Source organism: Tinamus guttatus, unplaced genomic scaffold (assembly GCF_059628265.1).
Source record: "Tinamus guttatus ecotype Peru unplaced genomic scaffold, ASM5962826v1 Tinamus_guttatus_pri_ptg001135l, whole genome shotgun sequence".
Lineage (NCBI taxonomy): Eukaryota > Metazoa > Chordata > Aves > Tinamiformes > Tinamidae > Tinamus > Tinamus guttatus.
In genome coordinates this window covers 140,585-159,503 of record NW_028289669.1, presented here as the reverse complement: position 1 = coordinate 159,503, position 18,919 = coordinate 140,585, and the positions used below count along the sequence as shown (strand labels likewise).

The window sequence follows — 18,919 nt, the reverse complement described above, 5'->3', positions numbered from 1 at the left end:
ACGGTGTTCTGTGTCATCCACGTCTGGAGCCATCAATGGACACTAGGTTTGGAGGGTAACGATCGGGCTGACCGGTTAGTGAGCTTGGTGCGCGAGCATGGGCCACTGAGTTGTTTTGAAGTCGCCCGTATTGCGCATGAACAGTTCCACACTAATGCCAAAGGCCTGATCTGGATGTATGGTATAACTATGTCCGATGCCCGCGGAATTGTGCAGGCCTGTCCCCAATGTAGTCATCATGGGCCAGGTCTGGGCATTGGTGTGAATCCCAGGGGCCTGAAGGCATTAGAGATATGGCAGATGGATGTCACACATGTTCCGGAGTTTGCTCAACTTAAGTATGTGCATGTGTCTATCGATACTTACTCGCATGTAATATGGGCAACCGCTCAGCCTGGGGAAAGAGCCCTTCATGTGAAAAAACATCTAACCGCTTGCTTTGCAGTATTAGGAGTCCCAGAAGTGATTAAGACAGACAATGGTCCGGCATATGCCAGTGACAGCGTTCGTCAGTTTTGTGAAAAATGGGGTATTAAGCATGTCAGGGGAATTCCAAATTCACCCACTGGCCAAGCCATGGTAGAACGGGCTAGTCGCACCTTAAAAGATTACCTGATGAAATTTAAGGAAATGACAGACCCAAAAGAACGGTTGTCCTATACACTGTTTGTATTAAACCATCTTTGTGTGTTTGGAGATGACACGGAACCCCCCATGTGGGTGCACGCGCAGCAGGTCCGTAGTCAAAAGATACAAGAATCATCTATGAGCGTGCACTACCGGCACCCTCGGACCGGGTTATGGGAGGGTCCAGCAGAAGTTGTATTCAATGGTCGAGGGCATATGTGTGTTTCTACACCCACAGGTCCACTATGGGTTCCCAGCAGATGGACTCGCCCTGCAAAAGGGCCCACGGATACGAGGGAGCGTCCTGTCGAAAGGGACATGCAGGACAGTGGTGGGCAGCAGCGTTGCTGATGTTCTGGGTACTGGGCTCTGGAACGGAAGGGGCTCCAGGGTACCATCCACGGTTGTTTGATCCTCGACAGAACATCTGGGTGACCTTAGCTCGAGAGCTAAATACCACGCGCTTCTGCGCTAGTCTGGCCACCCCTAGTACCCTCTTTGTAACCTGTCTAGTTGGGGTACCTGTAAACGAGACCACGTGGAAGTATTTCTGGAATGCAGTAAAGGCAATGCTGTCGTTGGGGAATCCTCAAACTTTGAAAAGATTGACAGCACTCGAGAACTTGGCAACGGGAATCAACCGTTTCGATCTTTGGAGCCACAACCTGCCTGCAGGGCCTGAACCACAGGAGATAGAGTTAATAGATTCTCTTAATGCTTCTATTTGCCTTTATATTAATGCATCGCAAAAGGGTTGCGCTTCGGGTTATAGTAATAATTGTCGCAGTAGCTCTCAGGCGCCCACCTGGTTGTACCCAATCAGCAACGGGAGTCGTTGGAATAAATGGTGTGGTAAGATGTCCCACAATTCCTCACATCCGGGATCCAGCCCTGTAACCCCTCGGACGTTGCCTGCAGGATATTTTCTCATATGCGGCAACCGGGCTTGGTCCGGAATTCCATCAAAGCCCATAGGGGGTCCATGTACAGTAGGCCAAGTAAGTATGGCTTTGCCCTGGGTCCATCCTAACAGCACCAGGGTCAAAAGAAGAACTCGACGAATGGCACGTAGCATAACCCAGACGGAGGACTGTAACGACAACGTCCATCTCTGGTCCAAGTGGGAGGTAATTTTGGCATCCTTCTTTGTACTGGGGGCGGCAGCGGCGCGAGCTCACAAAGTCCTAGACACCCTATCCTGCTGGGTGGTTAAACAAGCAAATGTCACCAGTCATGTCCTCTCTAATCTTGCGCTAGATTTATCACAGATGCAACACGCGGTGCTACAAAACAGAGCGGCCATCGACTTCCTGCTGCTAGCCCATGGGCACGGATGTGAAGACTTTGAAGGAATGTGCTGTATGGATCTGCAAGACCACTCTAAGGCAATCCACCAGCAAATCCAACAGCTGATGGAACACACCCAGAAGATACAGAAGGATGTGGGCTTCTTTGGACTGGATGGGTTAACTAATTTATTGGGTATTGGTGGGTGGCTGAAATCCTTGCTTAAGACAGGTTTAATGCTTTTGATTATTATGCTTTTAATCCTAGGCTTAGTCAGCTGTGCCTTTGCATGCTTAAGGCGAATGCTATCCTCCCTTACTCATAACGCCTGGTTAATGCAGAAGAAAAAGGGAGGACTTATAGAGGAATGGCTTGGAGATCGAGGACACCTTACGGCTCCAGGCGGTTGGTAAAACCTTGGCGATGAAATGATCGAGAGTCCTTGAACTGCCCATCAGCAGATCAATAGACAACAGACGCTGCTCAGCAGGACGTCGGACTCTTTGACTGGAAAAAACCTTACAGACCAACACGGACTTGGGGATGGGTGCATGTATTAGTAAATCACGGCTAATATTACTAGTTGTTTTATTGTTTAGGCCTTGTAGTTTTTGGCTGTGCTTTTGCATGTATTAGACATGAGGTATTCTGTTTTTGCATGTACTAGACATAAGGTATTCTCACTTACCAGCAAGGCTTTGTTAGTGCAAAAGAAAAAAGGGGGAATTGTAGAGAAATGCTGTGCTGAGAATCTGCACTGTGCTGGGAATCTGCACTGTGCTGGGAATCTGCACCACCTGCGCCTTGCTGATAATGTACTGGGGAGTGTTAGTGAGTTGTCCTTGGCCGGCTGGGAATGGGGAGCTATGTGGGAAAGAGTAGTTAGCCGTCTCTGGTAAACAACTTTGCAGAGCTGGGAAAGAGCCTATGCGGCCGGGACATAGCAACCCCCCCTAGCAACCAATCGTAGCTAACCTGGATATCCCTCAGATGCTTGTAGGTATAAATATATGTGCACTTCCGCTAATAAACGGAGCAAGATCTAAACTCATATTGGGATCGTGTCTTGTAATCCGGCTCGGCTCCCGTAAAGGCCTGTGCAGTTGTCCTGCGCCTGGTTCCAACAGAATCCAACTTTAAAATACCAGAAGAAAGTACTGCTACACAGGAATACCTCTTTTCCCTGAGGATTCAGAATTGAAGCTACTGAAAACAGGCCTACTGATTTCAACAGAAATTAAAACTTGAAGCACTAGAAAGCTGCTTCTAAAGTACAACAGACTTAGTGCACATATAGAATTTCCTGTCTCCCTTTCCTGTCCCTTCCCTTTCAGGGCTATCCAATTCACAAAACTATGATCTGCTGTTTTTATACTCTGTCCCACTGCCAACAACCCAAATATTCTTGAAAAATGAGAAGCACTTATCAATCTCTGCATCCTTAACAAGTGCAATAGAGTTTCCTAAGTTCCCAACACTTTTTACTGGAGCCAATAAAGTAGTAAGAAAGATGATCAATAATCTTCACTCTGGGAACTACCACCTTATCTTACCTAATAGATATTAGATAATAGATATTAGCCAACAGATCTAATATACCCTAGTACAGGGCAAATAAAACTGACAATCTTTACCATGGAAGTGACCTATCATTCAATAAGGGAAGGAGAAAGATGAAACTTTCACATTTAGAAGTGCTGCTAACTGAATGCAAACCAGAAAACTATCTCTAAATCATCTCTAAAGTATCATATTATGACTTTTAAGTCTCTGATCATATAGAGGATTGAACACTACTACATCACTGTAAGAAATAGTAACAAAGATTACCTTCACATAGGAGAACAGCCACACAGAGATGGAGTATTTTCCAGAGAGGTGTGTCTAAACCTAGACTCTAGTATTAGATTCCAAAGAGCAAAAATGTCCATACATATGAATACATTAAACATGTGGAGTGTGCAGGTAACAAGCTCTGACGAACATCTGCTAGTTTCAAAGAAATCAACAGGACCCAATTTTTAGCCAACCTTCATAACTGGCATTCCCAAACAAAATGGCAAAATCTCTCTTGCTGCCACTGATCATAGAAGGACTAGGTTTTCTAAGCTTAGTTAAGTCTTCCTCCTCATTCCCAGGTAATATTCTAGAGCTTTGGTCAAAGCATCACTCCTCCCCAAATCAAAATTTCTACCAAAAGTCCTTCTTGAATAAGGAAGAAAAGTCATCATGCTCTACCATCTAATCCTAGTATGATTAAACAGAATTTGTATCCAAAATAAGTAAATGCACATTTAGCTCAAGTACTAATGCAAGGTAAAATAATTCTACTCACATTATTTCAGGTTGAAAATTACCATCTGATGCACACTCTGTTTTACATGAGTCATATACATCTTTGTTCTAAGTAAGAAAACAAATGCTTATTACTTCAGCTCTGCAAGACAATAATTGTGTTCCATAACTTTTAAATTAAAATAACCATAGTAGGCCAAAAGAATCACAACAGAATAGTTACCTTTGAAATTATCAAGTTTGGAAAGTTTTAGGACCTTCTTATTTCAAGCAGCCATAATGAATTAGTTTGAAAGCTCAGCTACTTCACTACACTCTGCTCATGTAAATGGCAGATTGTCCTGTTCAGTTCATTATTTCTTATGACTATTACACCAACTAGTATCAGAAGAATGTATTGTTCTAACACTTCCCACTACAAGCAGTTAGTATTTATGAAGATATTAAGTAGTTAATTTATATTTTCTACTTTCTATTAAGCAGCTTTTTTTTTTTTTATTTTAGGAAACAGAATCTAAATGCACACCAAGCTTTATCCATAAGATCATTTTTATCCACCTTAGAAAACATAAATAAAAGATATTGCTGGATAAAACAGCTGTAAAAACAAGAATAGCCTGGAGAAGATGAATGGGAACATAATAATGAGAGTATATCATATTAAACTATTAGGCAGCAGGCTTCAAATAAGCTGAAGAATATACTTTTTCATGCAGTGCATAAAACAAGAAACTCTGAAGCTGTAGTATGCAGTTGATGACAGAAGTACAAATAGATTCAAAATGTCAGCTAGACAAACTGATGAATAAAAAGGTCCAATGACAGCTATGAAAGAAGCTAGATGCAATCTCAAAAAGTTCCTGAACCACTAGCACTGGTTAGAGCGTACCCTTTTTCCTTAAAAGTCATTTCCTTTTTCCTTAAAAGTCATTCAGTCTTGCTCCACTTTACTTCATTTTTCCTGAAACACCTCATACCAGCCAGAGATGAGGGGATACAGAGGCATACATTTTGAGGCAACACAGAGTCCTATACTCTTCCCACCCAAATCAGCTGTCAGCATCGCTAGTACATGCCAGACAGCAGAAACTTGCTCCAAGGAAGTACATCAAATTTCATTGTTGTTATTACAGTGTTTCATTTTTTTTTTTTGATATTATAGTGCTTCAATTTTGAGTAATTAAACTGCTTAAATGTTTAAACTATAAGGCAAACATGAGCATTATGTTCTCTGAATAAGCTTAGTGTAACAAAAGCAAAACAAGCAAACAAAAAACATTCAAGCCAACTAAGTTGATAGAATTTAAATTCTGTTGATGGTCTCAGTTTTTTTGCCTTTTGTTCAGTAAGTAGTAAAAACATTACAAAAACATCAAAAAGCTGCTTTAATTTACATAAACACTGCTAAGAGTAAACAGGAAGATCTTAAGAAAACAGAATTACTTTAAAAAAATAAAAAAAAATACCTTGGCTTCCACAGTTTCTTCAGATTGTCTTTCCTTGTTTGTAATCTTTGAAAGTGGGAACTTTGAAAGCTGGCTTTCCTGAAATGCTTCATCTCCAGTATCTAGCATTCTCAGTTTAGCAGATTCTGTCTCTAGCATGTTATCGCTGCCATCCTGAAAGCTGAAATCAAATAAAAGCACGTGAAAATGTAAATAAAAACCTAATATTGTTTACAGATTAAGTTGAACAGTAAAATTTAGATTTACAGCAGTTTGCAAATTCTGTACATTAGATGTTTGTCAGGTTCTCTAGAACACCCATAACTTTTAGTGATAACCCCATGACATGAGCTTTAAAACCACTTCTGTGCTTTTGCAATACCATTACAAGAAAAATTAAAAATACCATCTGAATATTCTAAACTAAATAAAGGCTTATAAACAGACGTTACCGTATACAAAATATTTTCCCTGATCTTCCATAACAATCTACATTGAGTTGAAAGACAAGAATTACTGCTCTTCCATATACTTCCTGTGAGGGATGAAACATAAATGTTTCAAGAAAACTGTATGAAAACAGCAATTACACTATAAGCATATAGAGTACTTAATATGCAAAACTCTGAAGCATTACAGACAGCTTCACATTAAGTTTTTAGATTTACCACTTTCATATGTTAAAAAAAAATCTAAAATACAAATATTCACATTCGTTCTAGTAAAAGAATGTCCTAAGTCAAGACTAAAATATTGCCTCTCAACCCAAGATGCAAGTTCAACACAAGTAAAATCTGAGCAGCTTTCCTTTTTCACAAGGAAACCCTTATTAATAAATTCCAAGCAACGTTACCAAGCACTCTTTTGAGAGAAATAGTAGGAGTACGGTTAAGAGTTTTAAGCCAATGTTTAGGATAAGGCAATCTTCAAGCAATGTCCTCATCCCCTGCCTCCACCAGAAGTAATTTTGAAGGGATTTTAATATTGATGTAAACTGAGTTACAAGGACAGCATCAGGGCAGAGAATACATTGAGGGTATAAATTGAAAGGAAATGACTAAAACATTGCAGGACACACGGTCACTGATCAAAGAAACTGAAAATCCTGCCCATCTACATCAATTAACATGATGGTAAGAATCAAATTCAATAAATTCTAAAAAAATAAACATTTTTTAAAAATTTTGCCTAAGCTTTCTATTAAAAAAAATACCTGTATAAATTGAGATCACTTTTAGTTATGTCATCCACTGGTAAACAGGACTCTGATCTCTCCTCCTCCACAACAGGAGTCTGATCTTGCTTTTCTTCAGTAACACCATCCAGTTCTTTTCCCAAAGTAGTAGGACCATGACCGTTTGTATCACACACTGAACTTTCTCCTGCTAATAAATAGGAATGAAATTGATTTGGACATTCTAGGTAACAGCACGAAATTCCAATTCTCACATACCAGCTACAGTGAAGCAAGATTTAATATAGAACAAAGAAAACCCTGGTGGAAACAACATAATTAATGTTTAAGAGAAATGTTCTCAGCTAAAATAAAACATAACATTTAGATTTAGTATGAAAGCTGACTTCTTGAAAGGCACAGTTCTGCACCTTTCAAGGCAGATCAGTAACAAAACAAACCCCCAATTCTCTTTTTTAAGACCACAGTGTCTTCACATAAAAACTTTGTATTTGAACATTTACAGGTGAGCAGTGAACATTGCCTCTTACTTTTCTTTGAGGATTTGCTTTTGACAGCAGTTTTTGCTGACAACCCTTCTGGAAGGTTCTCCACTTCCTGCTCAGGATCATCTTTTCTCCTCCTTTTTCTTTTATTTTTCGCTGATGCTAGCTCTAATGTAGCCTGTTGTTCTGTCCGTTCAGAAACACCCAAAGATTCTTCATTCTCCTTCTCAGCCATCACAGCATCTGCTTCTGTTTCTACATCAGAAATTCTGGCTTTCTGAGAATTATCTTGATCACTAGCAGCTTCTGAACTGGCAGCTTTCTCTATTGAGACCGTATAGCTCCTGATTAATAGGCTGATAAACTATTAGGAGCCATAAATCTCAAAGATATTTCCAAAAGTAACATCTTGTGAATTCATAAATCAGTGCTGATACGCTGTTAGGCATACAAGCAGGTCCATGAGAAGTCAGTCACTGATGAAAAAGAAAAACTTCAGCATAGATTTACTGCAACAGACTTTAGGAGTCAAAATGCAGCTAAACGGAGAAACAGCATCATAAAATTAAGTTAAAATTTAAATGAGAATTTAAACAGTGCACCAAAAACAAAGTTTTGAGCCAAAGATGCTAAAAAGTGAGTTCACCAGCAACTCACAAAGATACTTATTAACTATTAAATTAACGCTTTTAGTATTCCAGTGTTTCATACACTGGAAGAGCAATAATACTAGCATGGCCTATAGAAAGTGTCCCTCAAGAAACCAATTATTACCATCCTGCACATAAGCAAACTACATCTGAAAAAGAATTATGGTACGAAGCCAGAATTCTCTTGCCCTGTTCAGAACAGGAGAGGAAGAGATCCCCTATGTGATTTTTACTTTGTTAGTGATATATTTCTGAAGCAACATTAACATCGCTGCTCTATGATGGTATCTCAAGCATTCTTTCGAAGTACCTTTTGGTTTCTTCCGAGTCCTTGATGGCCTCTCTTCTTTCAGCTTCTGGCTTTTAACTGTCTTCTGCTTTCTCTTTTCCTCATCAGCCAAAACCTTCTCAAGGAGCTGAGCAAAGAACTCAAAATCAAAGGGCTGCTTTTCTTCTGTCCAGTTAAAGAAAAACAAAAGACTCTGTAGCTGATAATCTTTTCAAAATTCTACTTTTGTAAAATCATCACCGTTACATGTTATATTAAAAAGTAACAATTACATATTTAAACAGATTTTTTTCTGAATATCACTTGGCAGAAACCAGATAGATGTGATGTATAAAAACTGTGGTAGCTTGTTTTTTTAAAAAAAACAGACTGCAGAAAGAGTACAATATTTAGCAGTTTAGAAAAATCTGAGAAGTGACCAATAGATAAATTCATAGAATCATAGAATGCTTAAGGTTGGAAGGGACCTCTAGAGGTCATCTAGTCCAATCCCCCTGCACACGCAGGGTCACCTAGAGCACGTGGCACAGGACTGCATCCAAGCGGGTTTTGAAGATCTCCAGAGAAGGAGACTCCACAACCTCTCTTGGCAACCTGGTCCAGGGCTCCGTCACCCTCACTGTTATGAATTTTTTCCTTAAGTTCCTGTGGAACTTTTCATGCTTTAGTTTCAGGCTGTTTTCTATAATTCTATCAGTGGCCACCACTGAAAAGAGGCCAGCACCATCTTCCTCACTGCCTCCCTTGAGGTACTTATAGACACTGATCAGATCCCCTCTCAGCCTTCTCTTCTCCAGGCTGAACAGGCCCAGCTCCCTCAGCCTCTCCTCATAGGGCAGATGTTCCAGGCCCCTGATCATTCTTGTGGCCCTGCGCTGGACTCTCTCCAGCAGCTCCACATCCCTCTTGTACTGTGGGGCCCAGAACTGGACACAATACTCCAGATGCGGCCTCACCAGGGCTGAGTAGAGGGGGAGGATCCCCTCCCTCGACCTGCTGGAGACGCATTTCTTAATGCACCCCAGGATCCCATTGGCCTTCTTGGCCACGAGGGCACACTGCTGCCTCATGGTCAACTTGTCGTCCACCATGACACCCAACTGTATCTTAGCAGCAAACAATGAATCCATGTCCTAACATAAGACTTACATGACCCTTTCAAAAAAACATACAAAGCACTTAAAGGGCCTCAAAGCAGTTTACAAGTAGTAACTATGCTCTAAATTCCAGTGAAGCAGAATAATCTTCAGCTGAAAGTTTATATTTATCTCATGTACTGAATGAATACAAAGCCAAAAGTTAAACCTAAAGATCTTAGTGTGAATCATACTTACTATAAAAAACCTTGAGAGTGCCTAATTTCTAAATTCATTTAAGACCAAAAATTTTCATATAATTAACTCAAGTAAGGCAAAGCACAAAAATGACAATGCTGAAAGAGGCTTCCATTTAACTGAGTCATTGAGAGGTGGAGTGTTTTCTTTACTTACTGAAAGCTTTGTCTATCCTCCATCCATTTGCTTTTTCCTCACGTTTGAACTTATTCTAAAAATAAGTTAGGTTTATAATTAAATAAGCAAGAAACGCAACAATATAATAGTTTGCAAAACACAGAATAAGACAAAGTTTTTACACTATTTTATAACAATACATTTTTCTAGGAACTGAAGTTGTTAAATGTTACAAGCACACTCATAGAACACAAGTTTTTGCCATTAATTTTTAAATAGACAATTAAAAATTGTTTTCTGTCATCAGTAGGTATCACTAGCTTATTTTTGGTTATTTTTCAACATCATCTTCTGTCCATCCTCATTACATCCCATGTAGGTAGAGGTTGAATTATAGAAGTTGGTACTAACAAGATACCAGAAAGAAGTAACACAAAAGAACCTCAATCATCCACTATCAGCATTTTTCAATTAAAATAAAATCATTATTAGCTATATCTGCTTATTAAATACAGTGATCAGAATGCAACCCAGCATATTCATATTTTAAATTGTTATTAAAAGCATTACTTTAAAGCCAATTAGCATCAAAATTATCAACTACTAGGAAGAACAAGAATAGCAAACTGAAACGGAAGAGTGAAAATAGATGTTTAAGCATTTGAATGCTTGAATTTTTACCTTAATTTCTGCTCTAGCTCGATGAGGAAACAGCTGCCCAATCAAAGAGAAGTCTGTTCCTACCATACTGATGGCTAAAAAGAACATGTCCGTCTCTGGGAGAAAGAAAAAAAAAAAAAAAAAAAAGACAATATTTAGAAATACTTTAGAAGTTATTATCCCTCTTACTATCTAAAATAGACTAGTTATAAACTATTAATACAACTAAGCAGATAACTCATAGAAGACACCATTTTTTCATTCTACATAATCAGAGAAATTATGAGTACAATTGACCACTGGGTTATCTAACAGGGCTGCAAATTGAATTGGAATATTCTAGTGAAATTTAAAGTTACATAGTTAAAAAGTTGAATGAGTTTCTTTTTTATCATCATGTGACAAACCTTCCCAACATTAATGAGAAACATAACACAAAGCAGTATTAAGCTCATCAATATAATTATACACTCTCCAATTTTCATACATCAATTCACCGATACAGAACATGTCCATTAAGAAATTATTTAGATAAGTAACCAGCATTTCCCATCACCTAGTGGTTATCAGGTTTACTAACACCACCCATTTTAGCAAAAGCATGTTTGAATAAAGCATCTTTTCATACACACACATACATTCGCATACATACACAAACAGCCTTGCTCATTCTCCATTCAGGAAGATAAACGCTAAAATAATATCAATATTTTCTAATAAAGCTGGGAATTCGGCATAGCATACTCAAAAATATGCTCACCTTTATTTGACCATGGTTTTGTGTAAAAACTTTTCCTGAAGCTGGAATATGTAGTTGTAGAGCCATGCTCAAAGATGGGATCATTTTCTTCTACAAGACATGGACCTTTTGTCCTTAGTACTTCTACAGTTAAACTGGAACAGCAAACAAAAAGATACTTAAATATTACTGAAAATATTACTAACAGGACATTGTTGATGTTTATCAATGAACTATTCAGATTTTTGGAAAGTCAATAATTTGATACTCTAGTATTTTTGAACGGTCATAGCACTCTAAGCAAAGTTAGAGAAAAAACAGACACTTGAGTAGGGCAGCAAGGTTCAAGATACAAAGCCGGAGCAAATGACACGCTGACAACTGAATAGCAACGAGCAAGCTCGTGAAGAATGACAAACAAAGGAGGAAACTAAACAAAAGACATCTGGAAGTTTGATAAATATTCACTATTCACTCACTTGAATAAAACATTGCACCATCTTCTCTCCGTTCTTCTCCAAAAATACATTTCTCATAGTAAATATGAGAATTATCTACATCACCACAGTGGTGATGTAGGCAATTGCTGCTCATATTTTATCATATGCTTGCACTGCTTTCTAAATTAAGATAGCTTGGCTGTCAAGACATCAATACATTCTTGTTTGTCCTTGAGCGGAATGCTCAAGTTTCTGTATTCATCAATAAGGGGGTTTCTCCACAGTTTGGCTGAAGAGCAGGACAAAGGGAGGGGAGACCGAGTGGAGCCATGAGCCTAGTGGGACAAAAAGAGCCATCTGCAAGGAGATGGGGGCCTTTACAAAGGAGGGAAATAGGGCAATTCCCCCACATTCTTCAGCAAGGGGGACAAAGGAGTCGGTGAGCTCAGGTGAGAACAGATGGCGGGAGGCCGGAGTTCGGTGTAGGCGGGCCGGGAAGGCTGTAACTTCTGAGTGCCTTGGCCAATGGGGAAAAGGAGAGGGCGTCCCTCGGTCAGGAAATTAGGATAAAAGGGGGGCTGCGTCCCCCAGCAATTGGAGAGACCCCACAGGGATATGCCCGGTGGTCTCTCCCTTTATTCGAATAAAGTTTTAGGACTCCTCTGTCTCCTTTTGGATATTCAGTTCTTGACAGCGAGATTTTCCGCACATCCTTGTCCAAGATAACTATTTTTTATCCACAAACCAAGCAGCAGTCCAGTATATATTGTCCGCTAGTTGGATTGCAGAATCTGGTACCTTTCTTCATCCAGAATAATTGAGCCATCTTCTGCTACTTTCACTCGAGGAACTAGAAGGGGACCATCCTGACTCTCCTCTCCATTCTCTGCTTCCTCCTCCTCATGATCAGGAGTATTTTTCTCTTCCTGTCTACAATTAAGAGATCAATCAAAAACATTACTTTTGTTAATGTTTTGAATTACTGCTCAATACACCAGACATTCAACGATTTAATGAACCACTCAGCAACATAGCCCACTATTGTAATCAACAAGGACCTTGAACTCTGCTTTTCATTCCATTGTACAACAAACAACCCAGAAACATAATAATGAAACAAAATACTTAACCACCTTCCCCTCCCAAGTTACATTTTGCTTAAGAATTACAATGTTGAAACAGTAAGCAAAGAAAGCAAAAACTTAAATTAATATTACAACATACATTACAGCGTGTTGTTTTCCAACAAAAACAAAAATCTTTTTTGACTCTAAATACCCCAATCAACAAGACTTACTCTTTCATTTGACCCAGTGCAGTATTTTTTTCTGTTCTCTTTTCCTCTGCCAGTGAAGACCTAAAATTTTTTAAAACACTAAAGATGAAAGTTCATACAGACACATTTCTGCTTCAATCTAATAAAACACAAACTCCCAACCCTGCTTTTAGTGGATAACAAAAAAAGAAACACACAGTTTTCATATTTTTTAGGTTCTTTGCACCATATCTGGACTTGATCTGATTGAACAAACATGATTGCTTAATGAATTTTGCTGGATTTTTGTATAATCCTTAATTGCTCAAGACTTATTAAAAGGACAAAGCAAGAGATTTCAGGTAGTGATCCATAAGATTATGATGATGATCATCAGGTGATTCACTGCTGACTAATGTCCACAGTGCTTTCCACTGAGAGTTCAAAGTGCCTTATAGGTAAGGATGAACAGCAGCCAACAACTCACTGAGAAACAAGTACCTTCTACCTTGCATCAGAGGCTGCTAGTTGAGGGTACAACAGTGCTATTATAGACAAGCGTCTGCATTTTGCACTGATTAACAAGTTCTGTGAGCCTGAAAATCGTTATTAGCCCTGGTCCCTCCAGCAAGCACCATACTTTTGAGAATAGCTAAACAAAGTTTTTTTTGTTGTTGTTTTTGTTGTTTTTTTTTTTAATTGCTGCTTATCAGGTTCTCATTCCAAAGACTTTGCACCATTTCCTGCATCATTCACACCATCCCAAATGGATCTACAGAGTGAATACCTTCAGGGCATATGCTGCCATGAGAATCACAATTGAATAGCACTATCATGGTTGACAAGAGTCAGGTTTAGAGGCATATGGATATATCCATCCTAAGAGTATGTGGAATATGAGAGCATATGGTTCAGTAAGTTACCTGGGTTAAGGACTATTCAGTGCAGAAGAAATAACAAGTAACAAGGAAAGTCATAAATAAAACAGACATACAAACAACAAGAAACACCAGAACTCTTCAACCACTCATTGACTGACTATTACAAGTCTATGCCCAAGTAGTTCTTCAAGAGGATCAATCTAAACTGTGCAATTGATAAAAATGGAGAAATATGGTTATCATAAAGCATTATGGAATACTTGAGGGTCTTGCAGGATTGTGAGAAATTTACTGTGTATGAGTACAGGCTTGTGGGACTACATTAAACTTCTTAGAGGATATTTATGGGAAATATCTGTATGGATGGAGAGGAAGACCCACAGGAAAAGGGAGAGGAAGAGGGTAACTCAGGCAGCCACTCCGAAGCAAGCTGCCAGACAGTATGCAATCTGAATAAGCCCTTCTGACTGACCACTGCAGTCTATCCTCTTCTGTGTTTTTGTGTATTTGCTACTCTCTCTGTGTGAGGGCAGCAAAGTGTACATGCCAGCTACTGGAAAAAATGCTGCAGGTCACTGGGCCTGTAGGTCTAGCTGCCAACAACCACAGAGACCACAGACCACATGTCCAAGTGCCAAGAACTGGCTAGTGTAGGGTGTGTGATGTATGGGGTTGAAAGGTCCAACTGCCGGCAACTAGCGAAGGGGCTGCAGGTCACAGGGCCTGCAGTCTATGGGCTAGCAAGTGCAGAGGTCAGGGGGGTGTGGAAATCTAAGTGCCAGCAACTGCAAAAACCTGCCTATGTTAACATTTTTCCAGCAAAACTAATCCTGTGTGCATGTGTATAGGTGTGCTTTACTAGCAAATATCAGGCTAAAAAGACTAAAGATCTGAACCAGCTGCTTGGTAAGGGCCCTAGATCTGGGCAGGAATATTAGGGATACTGAGAACGCATACTAATATCAGAGGGATCCACAACTGTGGCAATGATCACAAGACAAGTGCAAGACTAGATGCATCTGGTTTGCTAGCAAACACCAAACCAAACTAACCAACAAGTAAGAGGAAACCACAAACTGGGCCAGGAAGCTCACAGTCCAGGCACGGTACAAGACTTCGAAGTCATGCTGAATTTAAGGGACCTGTCACTGCAAGTGTGCTTACAAATCTACAGTGAGGGGTGCTTGTGCTTTCACTCTGGAACTTCAATTCTGAGCAGAGAGAAAGGACAAAAAGGACATGGCTGCTGTATTTATATTCACGTGATCATTAGCGGAGGTTGCAAGTAAAGGCACTGCTCTGTCTGGTTGTCCATGTGGCTAGTTGTGCGAATGACCTCTGTGCTCTATCTGGGATACACTCTCAACCTTGCCACTGACCAAGCCTGCTCACAGGACCAGCAGCAGCTGCATCCATCCAGCTGGGAGGGAGAGACCTCCTGGGTCTTGGAGCACACCCAGCTGCACTTCAGCAGCCTGTGGGAAGGAGAAACACTCGAGTCTTAGAGCCAACTAGATTTAGTGACCTATAACATCCCTAGTATCCATAACTAGGGAAGTTGCAACTGTACATAAAAATAACACACAGACACACAGACTGAATGTTAATCTGCATTTGACATTGTTCAGAGATAAATCATCAGTGGGGACAGCTTTTTTTAATATTTCATCAGGGAAATATTTATATATTTTCATAAGCTCCATTCTCACTTCTGTACAAAAGCTGAGTAAGTGTGAAAATGTTTATAAGTTTATGGTTCTAATGTAGATATTAAATTTGCAGATGAAAAAATCATTTGATCTAGGTGGGGGAATCATACTTACTTCATAGGATTGTTTTCTGGCAAATAGTATATCAACTCTCTCATAGTCATTTTGGAATGATCTGGTGGAGAACATCCTTCAATTACTGGAGGCCTGTGTTTTAACTGTTTCTGTGTAAAAATAAAACAAATGAGTTCACCTTAAAAAATACTTTTTACTTAATAAATAGATAGTTTCAATTTAGGATGTAGGTTCCCCTCCCCAATCACTTCAGTAATTTTATCTTACAAGTGTCCATTTGTCAGAGAAGACATTAGCAATCCCTAAGTAACTTAAACTCTTACAGAAATTCAATACTCTAGGCAGTCAGAAATGAGACATCCCAGTACTTAGTCAATGATTAAGTCAAAAAGCCATGAGGAATCCCAAACCTCAGGCTTCTTACAGCACACTTCCCTGTTGTATTTGCCAACTGTAAAGTTATTTAAATTGGAATGCTGACCATTATTTATTAGCAGGCCTCAGATCGAAACCCGTGGGTCAAAAAAAAAAAAAAGTATTTCATAAAATAATCTGTACTATGAGAGAACACAAGCTACTATTGCTTACGAATCATTTAAGCCTCTGTAAAGAGTTATAAGATATCACAGACTATTAACAGTAAGCAGCTGATAACTGTCAGAAAACTACTGCAAAGGAGAAGTGATACATAAGTGATATATTAGGCACATGACACTTCTCTGCCCTCCACGCATGAGCGCTATGCACCACAGAGGCCTACCAGACGCTCTTTCTTCAGCTCTTCTTTAAGCATTTCTCTTAACTTCCGAGCTTTGAGGATCCTTTCACAGTCAGAACATATTCGTTTCCCTTTTATAGGGGTGGGTTTTGTAGGTAGCTTTTTCTCTTGTGTCACTGATCTTTCCTGTGTTGGCCTTTCCTTGAGTGGGGAGGATACATTCTTCTGCAGTATATCATCATTTTTCTGAGCTGCTACATCCACATTTGGTTCTTTGCTGGCTGACTTTTTTAATGGAAAGAACTGTGGCACAGGCGTTTTCTTTTCAGGCAATATGGGAGACTTTGGAGAACTTTCCACATCGGTCTTTTCCAATGGGAAGGAATCCTTCTGAAGTGAAGCACTTCCATCAAGAGCCTGAGAAACCGCTCGCCTCTGTGGTTTTAAAGAGGAACATTGTGCAGATGAAGGTCCAGCTCTGGGTTTTGCAAGATTAGGCAGAGTAGAAATTCGTTTTCTTCTCTGCGTGGGCATCTCTGCAGCTTTACTGGCTTCTCCAGCATCATTTGAGCTATCAGTCTTTTCATCTCTGGAAAATTCAAAAGAGTATTCTGAAATACTTTATGGTGGCAGTTTTACAGCTTTGGGAATCAGTATGAATATTTATGGACCAAATAATATAAATGCAACGCTACAGAGAAATGCGACTACATACAAGAAGGTACACGAAAACTAGGTTGCAGTTGCTGCTTTCTCCTGAACTCATCATAAGAACTGACATATTATTTTATAATATTAATTGCTAACGTTATAAGCTGATTAAGAATGTTCCTTCTTCGCCTTTGCCCCATTCTTTATAAAAGGCTCTCTACTTTTAATCAGAGAATATCAAACATCGCAGTACAATAAAGATAATAAAGCCTTGTAAAAATATGCCACATTATGTCAGTTACATATGAAAAACATTCAAGAAATCTATATGCAATAAGCAGTTCCATGATTTTCAAAACAATAAACTTGAACATTAATTACGCTTACGTATTTGTAAGTAAATCATGTTTCAGCTGTGATTGCAATAATAAAAAAATTTTAAAAAAGAGAGAGAATTACTGGACACTATTTTTCCATTTCCCACACTAATAACAAGAATAAGTAGCCCTCTTGAAGCAACAGCTTAACAGCTTTTAGCTTTCATTGAAAGCTTTCTTATCTCTGCATAAGGAATATGTAAGGTTCAAAGTGCAAGCAAAATGCCAACTACTGTCCCCTTCCCAAGTCTGCAAGCAACTCCAGAGCCTTCACTGCCCTTATAGTAAAAATTGCAGCTCAATTAAAACTGAGTCATAAAGTGATTCTTAATTTCACATTTGAGCTATGCCTTTTGTTTTTCTGTACATAGGGATGACCACACCCAATAACCCGCCTCCAAGAAGGGTCAGAAGCAAATGCCTCTGAAAGACTACAAGAAAAGCATAAACACGTAGCAAAATTGTTCCAAATTTTCTCCAGCTACTAGCTGTCTGTGGCTCAGGCGCAGCCTACAGATGATGTCTTCACATTTAACAGCCCCAATGGTTTTTTGTTGTTGTTGGTTTTTTTTTGAAAAAAAAGTGCCCCATACATTTCAGCATTGTTCATATATGCAGTACTTTTCTGTGTGCTTTGTGCAAGATATTTGCTATTTCCATTTCTTCCATCATTTGTTTGTTTGCATTGCAGGAGACAGTGAAACTGAACTCAAGAAACCAAATTGTGCGACTTCCCTCAAATCCACTCAGCAAGAGTTTTCAGAGTCACCCACCCAGGGGGATGGGCTTTACAGTGCATCATCTAGGGAGACTTGAGAGGCTACCCTCTCCTTCCAGCTGAAATCCGAACTGAGGACCCCACCACAGCGTTTCAGCTGACCACACGTGTCTCCTTAAAAAAAGAAAGGCGTTTCCAAACCCACACTTCTGTGAAGAAGTTCTTTCTTAGCCCTTTTCCCTGCCCCACACATGTCACTGGGCTGGCAAGCTGAAGAAGTTTGCACACTGACTTCAGCATGAACACCACGAATCCCAAACACCTTCAGATTTATACTGCTGTTCTGCTTTTTCTTTAAAAAAAAAAACAGCTTTGTGGATTCGCGATTCGCTTGCCTGGATAGTTTCTTTGTCATTACCCCTGAGTCTCTAACTGACATGGCAGAAATCCATTTTTCAAGTCATGTGAACAAACTCCTTTAGAATACTCTCCATTTTAAAACAGCACTGGTATCTATTTTTGAGGCATGCACTTAAGTTACACTAAAACAACAATTAAATTACAAATATAAAAATACTTTATAAACACACTGAATCAGCAGCAGTACTATATAACTGAAAAATAGCAACTACATTACCTACATTTGAGTGGACAGTGAGGTGGATTAGGAATTGGCTGGATGGCAGGGCCCAGAGAGTGGTGATCAGTGGTGCCGAGTCTAGTTGGAGGCCTGTAGCTAGCGGGGTCCCCCAGGGGTCAGTCCTCAGTCCAGTCCTGTTCAATTTATTCATCAATGACCTGGATGAAGGCACAGAGTGCTCCCTCAGCAAGTTTGCTGATGATACCAAACCTTGGAGGAGTAGCCGATACCCCAGAGGGCTGCGCTGCCATCCAGAGGGACCTGGACAGACTGGACAACTGGGCGGTGAAAAACCTCATGCAATTCAACAAGGCCCAGTGCAAGGTTCTGCA

The 18,919-nt window shown here is 39.7% G+C and overlaps 1 protein-coding gene across 1 annotated transcript in view; it reads right to left on the bottom strand.

Annotated features, from left to right (window-relative positions):
- LOC104570966 (uncharacterized) overlaps window positions 1–18,919 on the bottom strand; it is a 46,839-nt gene that overhangs the window by 26,019 nt on the left and 1,901 nt on the right. The window contains exons 2-14 of the mRNA XM_088538655.1: window positions 16,244–16,790; window positions 15,523–15,632; window positions 12,861–12,920; window positions 12,362–12,493; window positions 11,145–11,278; window positions 10,406–10,500; window positions 9,764–9,818; window positions 8,295–8,438; window positions 7,380–7,658; window positions 7,031–7,036; window positions 6,868–6,982; window positions 5,676–5,835; window positions 4,250–4,317 (exon numbers count right to left, since the gene is read on the bottom strand). Coding sequence (XP_088394781.1) covers window positions 4,250–4,317; window positions 5,676–5,835; window positions 6,868–6,982; window positions 7,031–7,036; window positions 7,380–7,658; window positions 8,295–8,438; window positions 9,764–9,818; window positions 10,406–10,500; window positions 11,145–11,278; window positions 12,362–12,493; window positions 12,861–12,920; window positions 15,523–15,632; window positions 16,244–16,790 — 1,905 coding nt within the window. The remainder of the gene's footprint in view (window positions 1–4,249; window positions 4,318–5,675; window positions 5,836–6,867; window positions 6,983–7,030; window positions 7,037–7,379; window positions 7,659–8,294; window positions 8,439–9,763; window positions 9,819–10,405; window positions 10,501–11,144; window positions 11,279–12,361; window positions 12,494–12,860; window positions 12,921–15,522; window positions 15,633–16,243; window positions 16,791–18,919) is intronic.